The 13,913-nt window shown below is 35.4% G+C and overlaps 1 protein-coding gene across 1 annotated transcript; it reads right to left on the bottom strand.

Moving 5' to 3' along the window:
* Positions 1-11,200: 11,200 nt before the first annotated feature.
* LOC113292683 (protein BOBBER 2-like) lies at positions 11,201-12,134 on the bottom strand. Its single transcript, XM_026541561.1, has one exon. It carries the CDS (start codon positions 12,077-12,079, stop codon positions 11,213-11,215), a length of 867 nt encoding a protein of 288 aa, XP_026397346.1. The 5' UTR covers positions 12,080-12,134; the 3' UTR covers positions 11,201-11,212.
* Positions 12,135-13,913: the final 1,779 nt, after the last annotated feature.

Here is a 13,913-nt window from a genome sequence, read left to right as displayed (position 1 = left end):
CCTTTTAGGTTTGAGACTATGTGGTTTTTGGAGACCGGGTTCATTGAGATTTTTTAAAAAATTGGTGGACTTCTTTTTGTTTTGCAGGTACACCTAGTACAAAGCTTTGGTACAAACTTAAAGCCTTAAAGGAAAAGTTTAAGGAGTGGAACAAGTCAACCTTTGGCAATATAAACACAAAGTTGAAATTGTTGCTGTCTGAAATCCAAGACTTTGACAGTTTATCTGAAAACTCTGTGTTAACTGATTCACAGTTGCAAGAGTTGGTTGAATGTAAAGAGGATTTTGAAAGAATTACAAGAATGGAGTAGGTTTCATGGAAGATCAAATCAAAGACTAGGTGGTTACAGGAAGGGGATAAGAATACTACTTTCTTTATTAGAAAGGCCAGTGCTAGAAGAAGATATAATAGAATCAAGCAGTTATATATTAATGGGGTTTTGGTTGATGACAGATCACAGCTTCAAAAACATATTGTAAGTTTTTACGCTGATCTTTTTAAGGAAGAAGAGATTATTCGACCGGTTTTGGAAGGTATTGATTTTGATAACATCAATTCTAATGATTCTGACATTTTGGATGCTGACTTCTCTGAAGCTGAAATGTTACAGGCAATTCAGGATCTTGGTCATGACAAGGAACCTGGTCCAGACGGCTACCCCATTATGTTCTTTCATAAATGCTGGAGTTTCATTAAATCAGACATTATGGAAACAATGAAGGAATTCTGTGATACAGGTTGTATTGATATTAAGCACAACTCCAATTTTATTACTTTGGTTCCTAAAAAAGATCATATAAAAACTATTAAAGATTGCAGGCCGATATGTCTTCTTACTAGTGTTTACAAAATTCTATCCAAAGTTCTTGCTTCTAGGTTGAAATTAGTTTTATCTAAGCTTATTTCACAGGTTCAATGTGCTTATATAGAGGGAAGACAAATTATTGATGGAACTCTTATTGCTAATGAGTTGGTCGATTCAAGATTGAATGCTAAGAAACCTGGAGTTATTTGTAAAATCGATCTTGAAAAGGCTTTTGATAGAATCAATTGGTGTTATTTAGAGTTTATGCTGAGTAAAATGGGTTTTAGTAGAAAATGGATACGTTGGGTCAGGTTTTGCTATTCAACTGCTACTTTTTCAGTGTTGACCAATGGTTCCCCTTTTGGCTTTTTTAACAGTTCAAGAGGTGTGAGGCAAGGATGTCCCTTATCTCCATTATTATTCAGTATTGCTATGGAGGGATTTTCTAGATATATCGATAGAGCTGCAAACTCTGGTTTATTCAATGGTTTTTCTATGGTAGAAAATGGTTCTGTGGTTAATCATTTACACTATGCTGATGACACTATCTTCTTTGTCGACAACAGTAAAGAGGAACTCACAAATTTGTTCTCAATTCTTCATTGTTTTGAGTATATTGCAGGTTTGAAGGTTAACAAATCTAAAACTCGTTTGATAGCTGTTGGAGACGTACCTCAAATTAATTCTTGGGCTGCAGAGTTAGGGTGTGCAGTGGACACTTTGCCTTTCATTTACTTAGGTATGCCTCTGGGTGCTAAGCCTAATTCTAAGGAAATTTGGGTTCCTGTTCTGGAGAAGTTTGATGCAAGATTGTCGACTTGGAATCAAATTTCTCTTTCCAAAGGTGGTAAGTTAGCTCTCTTGAAATGTATCTTAACTTCACTTCCTATGTACTACTTTTCCTTATTCAAGGCACCTACATCAGTGATCAAGTTACTTGAGAAAAAAATGAGGAATTTTCTTTGGGGAAATAACAGTTGTTCTCATTTGATAAAATGGGACATGGTTTATGCTGTTAAAGAAAGAGGTGGGTTAGGAGTGCTAAATTTGAAACTGATGAACTTGGCTCTTTTAGCTAAGTGGAGTTGGAGGTTTGGGGTGGAGAAACATAGCTTGTGGTATAAGCTCATAGTAGAGAAATATGGCTGCAGTTATTCTCATTGGGTTCCAGGTATGGTTCATACACCACATGGTGTTTCTTGTTGGAAGACTATAGCAGTTACAAGTGATTTGATCAACAATAATTCTAATATATGTATTCACTCAGGTGCTAAGGTTTCATTATGGTATGATAAGTGGGTAGGTAATTCAACTCTGGCAAATAATTTTAATCTTCTCTGTAAGCTTGACAGATTGCAGTTTCGAAGTCTTGCTGACCACATCAATTCTGACGACGACTGGTGTTTTGATTTCAAGAGAGTTTTGAATACCGTAGAAGTGAATCAATTGGCAGGATTACTAAGCATCATTGGTAATATTCCACCTGTAACAGATATTAATCATGATGTTAGGCGTTGGCAACTTCACAGTTCAGGTTTTTTTTCGGTTAAAACCTTATATCACAGGTTGATCATTAATGATGGTGTTGATAACTTTCCTAACCACTTTATTCAGAATGATGGAGTTCCGCCAAAGGTCTCTTTTTTATTATGGTGTGCTGTTCATGGTTAATTAAACTCTTTAGATATGCTCAATCGCAAAGGAATGAATGTCTACAGCTCTTGCATTCTCTGTGGTGAGAGTAATGAGTCACAAGATCATCTTTTACTTCACTATAAAGTTGCCTACAAAACTTGGATTGCTGTCATGCCTAAAAAGGATTGGGCTTGGGTGTTTCCTGAGACTGTGTATTCTCTAGCTCATACTTGGTCTTACAATCTTCTTTCACACAATGGAAAAACGGTATGGAATCTAATACCACCAGAAATAATTTGGGTTCTTTGGCAAGAAAGAAACTGTCGCATTTTTGAGAAGAGGTATAGTTTCAAGACAGACTCTCATATTGCAGTAGATGTCAAGTCTCTTGTGTTGTCATGGGCAAGTGCTTCTGGCAACAGGGTACATTCGAATTTTACTTACACTGTAAACAATTGGGAGTCTGTGTTCTACTAAGTTTTTCACTGTTTTTCTTTTGTTTTCTTTGTTGTTTGGTCTATCTTTGGTAGACCTTTGTACATTCTTTTCTTCTTAATAAATCCTTCTCTTCTCATCAAAAAAAAAAAAGTTTATTAAAATTGGCGCATGAAACATTGAAAAACAGTTGGATCAAGGATTTCATCAACGGTGTTATCAAATTACTGCATGAAAGTAATCTTGTTGCTCAAAGGTTCAGAATGGCAAAAAAACGGCCAACAAAAACTGAAACGGTGTCAGATAGATTTATAGTCATTGCATTCTGAAACAAGAATGGGGGTGCAGTATAAAAAAACAAGAATGGGTGGCAAATATAACTCACATGTAACAAAGGCGTCTGCTCTAAACTCAGGGATGGTAATAGCAAGAAAACGTGCAGAGATACATGGTCAAATAAAAGAGATCTGCTCAAATAGGATCAATAAAATTCGTCCAAGTTTTAAGGTAACTTAATACCCATTATTGTTTCCTTATGTTGAAGATGAAGATGGATATAACCCAAAGATACCATACAGAGATGAACTTCACCTCAACCAGAGGGGGGAAAGTCAGAAGCTTATAGCGCACAACAACGACCAAATGAAGGCCTCGTTACAAAATTTCAAGGAAGTCGTTTATTCTAGCAATATTGGTAGATGAGTCCAAATTGAGATTGGTAAAAACCAAAAAAAAATCGTAGCTTAACTTTACAACGGTTTCAAGAGTGCAGTCATGTCAGGCGGCACATCACCTGCGTCGGTTGGAAAAAAGGATATTGTTATCATCTTCGTTTAAGTAAAGTTTTGGGTCCATCACCACGTAGATGATATCTTACTTATTTATTTGTTTCAAACTTTACACCATTGAATTGCCGAAGGGAGATCTTCCTGAGGCACTTCTTCAGCAAGATATACCAAAGTCATCGTCAAACGATGATAAAATCGTAACTGCAGGAATACGGATGCTGACTCAAAGGATGCGAGGCTATAGTTCAACTTAGTAAAGTAGGACTAGTCTCTGGGAATTTTAGGCACAAAGCTTTACAGAATTCCGGTGCGTATGCACCGGGTGGAAGCTTGTTTATATAATTCCTAATCTACCCTCAATAATCATGTTTAGTGGATAAATATAGTTAGTTAAGTTAATAGATTAGTTTGATAATAATTAGAATAAATTATCATCATTGAATTTGTTGATGCAACGACACTAAATCAAGATATTTATGATCATAAAAGTTTAGGTGAAGAACCAATCCAGGAAAGTAAACAAGATAAACATACAAGTGCTCCAATTACTCATATATAGGTATTAATGTTTTGAAATTTGATTCTTTTTTTATTGAATTCGCCATTGTTGCGCCCGAAAAACTCATTATCGGCATAGTAAAAGTATAAATACCATGCCGACAGAGACCAAATCGGCATGGTAATCGTACTGTCACCATGTCGATACACATTATCCCCCAATTCTAAAAGTGGAAGTACACTGTCGGCACATAAAGTTCGTTACTGAGCATGCCGGTAATAATGACGGCATGGTAAATTGCTTAATTTGATATGCCGGCACATGATCAAGATTTTCGGTATGTTTTTGTCCTAAAATTGGCATGGTACACTTGAGAATCGACCATGCACGCATAAGCAAGTTTTGGGACAAATTTTTTCTGAGCTATTTTGGTTTCGGCATGGTATTCAAACAGAAAACGATACCATCACTAGATATCGGCATAGTATTCAAACTAAAAACCAACGCCGACACAATATATGAGCATGGTATTCAAACTAAAAAAAATCCCAGCACAAGATACCGACATGGTATTCGAACTCTAAACAATGCCGACACAAAATTGAGTTACGATATTTGATTCTAACCTAAACGAATTCTTTGAAAAAAATCGATGATTATGTTTCTTTCAAGGAGGCATAATTATATAATAGATTAATCGCCAAGGAAACCGATAATGAAGAAAACAGAAATCAAAGACAGGTGCTGGTAGAGAAGAAGACGAAAAAAAGAAAATAAATTAAAATATTAAAGAATATTTTAGTATTTTCATATCCAAATATCACCCTTTAGCAGAAACTATTGAATGGGATATTAATTAGTTAATAAAAATATCCCCAATCCGGCGTTGAAAAAAATGGTTCTATTCTTTGGGGAATCATTTGGGTGATTGAGACGTGCTGCCAATAATACCGATTCGCTAATAAATTAATAAACTAAGTCAGTTCAACTTCCTTTTTCTTAAATGTAACCAGCTATTCTGCACAAACCAAACCAGCTACTACGATTCTACGAATCTTCACAAACCATGATTAACTTCTAATTTAATCAAATGATTAGGAGTTGATCATGGCATGAAAGTTCTTTCTGCTTTTTTTTTGTTGTCTTGGTGGTTATCCAATTTGCGTAAGTATTACTTATCAAAAATCTTTTCTCTTTATTTTGTTTTCTTTCCCTAATTTGCTTACATACTGATGATTCAATGGCGTTACTACATTTTTTGAAACAGAAATATAGTCCTTGATAAATAAATAAAAAATTGTTTGATGCAGTTGTCACCATTTTTTCTTTTTTTTTTTCGTTGAACATTGTTTCATTTATTAATTCTTTGTTATAATTATAGTCGGTCTTGTATACCGATCTTCTGATTAATCATCTGAAACTTCATACAGACCTGTATGCTTCGACTCTGCTCAGCACCTGATCAAATTGGTACACGAGGAGGACTTGGGCGCAGATTGTTGTTGGTTTGTCTTTGATTATTTGTTTATTTTTTCTGTTATGAATGATATGTTTAATTCTTAAAGCGAAGAACAATACCTTCCAGTAAATGAAAGTACAAAAGAAAAAAGAACATGAGTGATAAGGTTGAGTCTAGTGTTGCTAATGCTATTCCTCAAGACATACTTCTACAGATACTACATAAATTACCTGTCAAGTCATTGATCAGATTCAGTTGTGTGTCTAAGTTATGGTTTTATTTAATCAACAATGATCCAAAACAATTTAACAAATTTCACATGGTTGAATCTCAATAGAAGCCAATTCTCCTGTTTGATCTACATGATTGTTGGTATCGTTCAAGAATCTACTTTGTAGGGAACGAAGAGCAAGGTAATATAATACTCACAGTACCAAGCTCTTTACATACCTAAAAGAAATTCGGTATTGGCAAAACAACAAAATAATTGGGTATTGCAATGGTTTAACTTGCTATTCGAACTTTATGAGTAGTTATCGAAATGGGGTCTCCCCTGATGAATGGGTTTGTTTCGCACTTGAAATTCGTAATCCTAGTAGGGTTGAGATGCTAGTCACTGTCTCCCGAGTTCAATTGAAAAAGGTACGTTTGAACGTATCCACGGATTTCGAATTGGATACAACCTCTTAGCAACGAGTACAAGGTGATGTGTATCCTAAAATATGAGTATGAACAAGGTCTTTCATGCCCGTGCAAATGCACGGGCTAGTTTTACATAGTTGCTTCCCGTTTTTGGCTCATAAGATGGAGGGCACAACGGATCCAAAAAAACAAAAGAAAAAAAAAAGCTTCAATTTTTTTATCAAGTACTTGATCTTCCGTGAGTCCAAACTGCACAGTGCTCAACAGAATTCTGACAAATTTTTATTTTGCTTCGAGATCAACAACTTTATAAAAAAAATCGTAGCCCGTGTCAAATCCCATCTGGAAAGGTGAATCGGATGATATAACATACCTTAACTTATAACATACCTTAACTTACTCACCTAAGAATCCATTGCAAACACATTCCATTTCTAGTTAACAAAACATCATTCATCCCATTCTCGAATGAACTCAACCAACTGACTTAACAATTTTCCTAATCCCTTCCCCTGCACATGCTGTTCGAGCTGAACTTCATAAACATAAATCACCGGAACCTCTTCCTCCAATACAAGCAGATACTGTAAAACTTAGCAAACGCCCGTGCTTCCGGTGCAACCATGTCCTTACGCTTAACTCTCTTCGAAAGCCCATTTATCTAGTCCATGTGTAGCTTCCATATTGACGTTAAGGAGCATGGATATATATTGTTTCTTAAATGTATATATATGTCACCCACTCCTGACTCTAGTTGAATCTCGCATATATACATGCTTGATGAACCTTCTTTTGTAATCATCGATCTTTTTTGAGGAATCTAGTCATTGATATACACAGGGGACATGAAGTATACGTTACGCACAAAAATCATAATTTGCTTAAAGAAATAAAAATAAAGGCAGCAAAATAAGCATATATACCTGCTGGTCGTGGGTTTTCACAATTTATTGCAGCTTCGAACTTGATGAAATCAATGTCTACATCCGAACCAAGTGTGACTCCAAGGGAGACCTTTTAACCATCAAATTGATTTCTCTGTCAAGGTTCATAATTTCTTAATAACCAATACGATCCTCATAATTTGAAGCCTGCAAATGGAGATCACTTAGAAAGTTTTCTTCATTTTCAACTTTAACAACATCGGTCATCAGCAATAGAAAGTCATTTCAATTTATGAATATGCCATCTCCTACGTAGACGTTTACAATTCAATAGTTCACCACCAGATTCGATCTACGAAAATTAAAATCATTATGATGACCAAACAATTAATAGTCTGCAATCAAAAATTTGGAAAAGCTTGCAATACAGAAAAGGTCTAAAACCATAGCAATAGTTTCTGGGAAGCATGCTAACATCAAAACAAAATGGTGTAAATAGAAATCGGTAATTCAAAGAAACTAATCGAGAAAGAAAATTCGAGAACATCGGGAACACCACTTTTTGGGAAGGTTCATCCTCTCCAAATCCATGTCGCAGAAACTGGCATCAGAATGCAATCACTCTGACACTCTTTGCAAGTCGGCTTTTAGTCGTTTGCAATGGCAGTACTTGCCATTGGAGACTCTAACTACTACATCCACCCGAACGGATGAAATCAAAAGAATATGAGAAAACATTACCATTAAGCAACCCTAATTGCTTACCAAAACTACAGGCTTCATGGTTTTCCCTTCATAAAGCATATGCTACTAAGCCAAAGCATACGTTTCGAGATATAAGATGGGGGGATTGGGAATAAGATACTTATAACTTACTCGTATAATAGGATGCAACATGGTCGGATTAACCCGCGGGCAGTTTCAAAACAAAAACAAAAAAGAAAAAATGGTAGGATTAAAAGTTAAAACTCTTACTGCAGAAGCGCACATGTATCGGATCTAAGAACTTGATTACGGAGGTGCAATAAACTTGTTGTCTCTGCCTAAATTTGTTGTCATTAAATAGACGATTTCGAGAGATAGCCGTAGATAATAGTAGATATGGTACTGAAAGACCTGCATTCTTACACTATGGAAAAACCATCCAGATGCAGCGAGGAAGAACTGAATTTTTAATATACGACATTTCTGACCTTCAATAATATGAAATTCCTAAACCCTTTTACCAAAGTTAAACCAAAGATAAAGTCAAAACGTGAATTCTACTTACCGAAGTATGGATTATGACCTTCAATAATATGAAATTCCTAAACCCTTTTACCAAAGTTAAACCAAAGATAAAGCCAAAACGTGAATTCTACTTACCGAAGTATGGATTTTCATGAATATGTTCAACCAAAATTGTATAATCCTTGAATTGTAATAAAAAGAGGTCAAGAGAATTCAGAACTGCAAGATGTTCGAAATCGTGAGAACAGATTGAACACAGATATATTGTATGAATGAATGTGATCAAACGGCCCAGGCCGACATTATTTATACAACTACAGGGTGAAGAGTCATGTCTGCAAAGCTTAAAAGGCGTGTACGGGAAAATCATTCAAAATCAGTTGCTAGGTAAAGTTTTTTCGGTCAAAAGACGTATCTTCTCGTATAATTAAAACAAACTTACCGATTTAGTGCCTTTTCGTTAAGAAACATCAGATTCCGTTAGCAAAAATCGAATCTTTTCGGAGAACATATCAGGGCTGTTGTGGTTCCGCCACGTAAGTAAAATCATTCTCCTTTATATTAAGAAGAATTGATATGAATATTTCATCTTTACACTAGGTAGTACTGAACCATTGAGAAAGATTAATAACCCATGGCCGAATCAGCTTCCAGAGAATTGTTTTCATTCTCCTAGTAAAAGAAGTGTACCACCAATCTCTTGTAATGGAAGTGTCTTTTACGAGATGGTAAAAGATGGATCAGAAAAAGAATTATATAAACGTTTAGCTTTGGTATCATTCGATCTCCATGCGGAGAAGTTTCAAATAATCAAATTTCCAGGTGATGATGAATTTATTTCGAACTATAATAATGGTTGCTATTCTCCATCGGATCGAAGTACAAAAGATCTTTATGTTACTCAAGAATGAAAAATCTGGTTCTTATGGCGGCAAGGTTGTACTACATATATTGAAAGACACAGTTACTCACGTTTGGGTTAAGGAAATTATTAAGTTCGTCCTTCCAAGAGAGTTAGACAATGTTACATTAAAAAGAAAAACTAAGTTATACAAACGTGTTGCTATTTCTAGAGCAGTTATTGTGACTTCTCCTGACCAGGTGATTCTGTATTGGAGGTTCAACAGCAAAGAAATGGTGATGTTATCCTGTTATACAACGTGCATTCAAGAGAATCAAAGGAAGTAAGATTTCCAGAAGGCTCAACCTGGTGGTGTTATGACAGGGAAAGGCATTTAGAATATGACTGTTACATTTCTAGTCATGTTGAAAATTTTATTTCTTTGAGAACTTTGGCGACGACAGCAACCGCTGAAGAAAATACAAGATTCTTGGAGGAATATAGAACGTTTGCGTTTCTTGACGATATAACAAGAAGTAATCCGGGAGTTTTTTCATTTTCAGTGCCTTTATAATTTTCTGAAAATCAACTAATTTATTTTTCATGTTTTATATTATGGATTGGTTTGATAATACAGAACTTCAGAAAGTAGTTGGTTTGTTTGAGAGGAGTGCTAACATTGTATGTTAGTTATACAAACATGCTATCTTATAAATAGACAGAGCAGTGTTGAGATTATTAGTTCCACATTGTCCGGGTTATCTAAAATCATGTAATTTATAATCCTTATGACCTCTCCACCCATAGCCAGTTGGTTTTGAATTGGATGACCATATTCTAAGAATGGTATTAGAATATGAGGAGTGTTGAGACTAATGTAGTCAATATCGGCCAGCGATATGAGAAGCAGTATATCGACGATACGATATCTTCCCGATAATATCGGTCGATATGACGCGATACGAAATTTTTACGATAATCCGGTATTGGTAAATTAGTCATTTTAGGTAAAGATTAAGGGTATTTTCTGATAATATTGGCCGATATCTATAATGACTGGTATGATTTTGATTAAAATTGTAATATCCTTGTTTAATTTACCAGTTTAGGTAGTAAACTTTAAAGTTGTTGAGGTTACTCTCCTGTTTCTAGTTTGAACTTGTTTGATAATCATTTTTTAGGTAGTGAACTTTAAAGTTATTGAAGTTACTCTTTTGTATTTGTGATAAAATTAATGTTATCTATTATATCTTAACAGAAAATGTTTGTTATAAAATTATAGTCTTAAAATTTTGAACCGATATTATACCGATATTTCAACGATAATATCCCTGATATAAAGTCGTACCAGTGTATCGGTCCCGGCCGAGATAAATCGATATCTGATATTAACTACATTGGTTGAGACTATTAATTCTTAAGGTTATAATTCTGGAGTTTTGATAATCCTACATTGTCTGGGTTCTTCTTATCTAAGATCCTGTGGTTTATAATACTTAAGGTTAAGGCCTCTCCACTCATCACCAATTGGTTTTAAGTTGGATGCCCGTATTCTAACATGGTATAAGAGCAGGCTATTTGTGATGAGTCATTTAACCGCGCCGTTACCTAAATTAGTCATTTTAGGTAACAGTTAGACGAAATTTGTGATGAGTCAGCTAGGCTATTTGTACATCGTTGCCCATGCTAGATGATAGAGCATTATATTAGAGCGGGCTAAAGCCTACACTTGCACTAGTGACTTTCTTACCTATAATTTTTAATTCAGAATATAAATTTGTAATTACTCTCAATTAACAAATCAGAAGAATGTACTAAACAAAATTCATACTAATTAAGATGAATATTAATGTGGACAATATGTAGAACAATAAACTAGAATTTCATAATTTTAAGTCCATAGCCTAAATAATAACTTAACACAAAACAAAAAGAAAAAAGAGTAAACCAAGAAATAAAAAATAGATTGCGACTCCACGAACTAACACACATCTTAGTTCTTGCGGCCTCTCTGAGAAGTTTTCATTCCGGGGAGTTCCATATTTGGATTATGTTTCATCTTGGAGAAATCCAAATTTTTCATTCCGGAGAAATCCATATTTGGATTATTATTCATTCCGGAGAAATCAATATTTGGATTTTGAGACTGAAACATCTTCAACATCTCTTGCTGCTTCGTTTCCTCGCTTGTTGGTAGACCCATCTGCTTCTGACGCTGATCAAACATCATCTTCTCGACAACTGACCGAGTTTCAGGATCCAAGTCAGACAGCTGGGTTGTTTCAGGTTCAGCTTTTTGAGTATCAATTTCAGGATCACCTTGCACAAGATATTTCCACCAGTCTTTTTTATTCTGCTTAGTCAAAATAATAGATATAACTTTGTTATCCTCTATGCTCCAGAAACAATCATCGACCTTGACAGATTGGCAGAAATCAGCATCTATAATAGAAGGCTGTCCTTTCAATCCAACCTTGATATGGTTCTTTTTGATTTCACAGCTAACAGATTTTGATTTAGTTCCTGCGGGGACAGGAATACTAATAGTGACCTCTGGTAGAGATTGGCCCCATGAATAGGTTTCCATATCTAAACCATTGCCCTTATTTGGAACTCTCTTGCTGGATTCTTCTTTCTTAGGTTTATCATCAGAAGACGAAGAAGTTGAAGACGAGGGTTCCTTCTTCTGCACGATGTCTTCTTTCTTAGGTTTAGAATCTTCTTTCTCTGGCTTATCATCAGAAGAAGCTAATTCTTCTTTCTCAGAAGAAGTTGAAGATGAGGGTTTGCTATTCTGCACGATCTCTTCTTGATGATCAATGCTCTTTTCGTCTTCTTGAAAATCAGAGATAACTGCCATTGCTAAGATTGAACGAGATAATACTTGTTTTGTTGAAGAATGGTTTCGTAGAACTTGAGAGAGATATTGGTGTGTGGTTGTTCCAAAGGCCGAAGTGTGCTTTTTATAGGCTTTGGGTTTTGTGGTTATAGGCGGAAAAGGAAACTCATATGACGGTGGGATTGTATTCTATATTTGAACGGCTTCTAGAATACTCCCACCGTATTCTATTTTTGGACGGCTTCCTTATACGAATCCCTAAAGGAGTCAAATTCTAAAATCGAGTTCGTTCACTTGAGAATATTTAGCTACAGAAACACAAAGTTTATGGATGTTGTGAAATTGAGCCTTATTTTGGTGGGCTTTTCTAAAGAGTCCCAATACTGTGAATTTTTGAGCCTGTGACTGTGAATAAGGCCTGTAAGTAGGAGTCTTATAAAGAAAGTTGAGAGTCGTAACTACTCTTACTCATTGACCGAAATTTGTACTCAATATGGAATAGTGCTTCTTCTCTTAGAGTTTGTGTGACATTCAGTAGGTTGTTTACTTTATGATCAAAGAATGATTATCGAAGGAATGCTGGTTATGAGACAGTTTATACTTCACAATCATGTTATGTACATGTTAACACAGGAGATGGAAACGAAATGCCAGTGCTATGTACCCTCGCCCGTACATATCCAGATTAGCCGTGTCAATTATAAGGAAGCGCTCAACTTGGGTGGTGATTTGACTTACTATTCTCACCGAATGAGGAAAAACGAAGAACAATAGTGAATAGTGGTTCTTCATATGGTCAATTAATTCGTGAAAATGTTGGTGGTAGGTTGGTTAGCTAGGTTTATTTCTTATGAAGGTTATTATTGGGGCGTCACACTCCTTTAGAGGGGCTTCACTTGGATTCTTAGTGTCCAAAAAAGTGGTTATGGGATATCCTTTACTTAGATATAAAATGTCTAGAATATCCTTTAACTAAAATAAAAACATAAAAACCTAATATTTTCTAATTTAATCCTAGAAAAAAAATTGCTCCTCTTCCCTCCTTCATCTTTCTTCTCTTCCTCTCCTCCATAGTCAATTTCAATTCAACTTCAATTCACTTCATCGTTTTCGATTAATCGGCGATTCGAAAACTCAACATCATCGGATTGAAATCTCTGCTAAAGATGAGGAAGAAGCAAACTGATTCCAGTGATGGGAATCAGCCTCTCAATCAACCACTAGACCCAAATCTTCATCCTCAACAACTGGTTCAAGCATCTCAAGAATCGCAATTTCAAACTCCTCAACAACAACCCATGGTGTATGTTAGGTAATAATCGAACAAACTCATCTTTGTTTACTCGTTTTTGTGCTTAAAATAGGAAGATTGAATGAAATCGGAGTAAAATTAGGTTTTATTTAGTTAGTAATTTTAGTTTTTGAAGAACTTACGTCCAGGTTTTGATTAATTCAAACCGTTGCATGTTAGTTTACGTCTGGTTTCCCTTCGTTTCAATCGTAGAATTGAATTTACGTCTAGATTTATTTTACATGCTAACCTAGACTTCCTGGTTCTCTTAGTTCCCTTAAATTGTATGTTGGAATATGTCTCGGTTTTTTGAAGCTATTTTCCAGACTTAAGCTAGTATGCCCAGGTTCGTTAATTGTTTTTCCCGGACGTAATTTGCAACGTCTAGGTTTATCTTATAGGCTAACTGGACGTATTTTTCCTGTATCTTTTGAGAGGAAAGCTCAGATTGGAAAACGTCTAGGTTTGTGACTTGTTTTCCCAGGCGTAATTTGATACGTCCAAGTTCGTGAAGTTTTTTTCTAGACGTAATTGTGTACGTCTGGGTTTTTGAAGTGTTTGTTT

Source organism: Papaver somniferum, chromosome 7 (genome assembly GCF_003573695.1).
Source record: "Papaver somniferum cultivar HN1 chromosome 7, ASM357369v1, whole genome shotgun sequence".
NCBI lineage: Eukaryota > Viridiplantae > Streptophyta > Magnoliopsida > Ranunculales > Papaveraceae > Papaver > Papaver somniferum.
This window is presented reverse-complemented; position numbering and strand designations above follow the sequence as displayed.

Coding starts and splice junctions, on each gene's coding strand:
- LOC113292683 (XM_026541561.1), bottom strand. CDS start 12,079: ATGGCAGTTATCTCTGATTTTCAAGAAGACGAAAAGAGCATTGATCAT.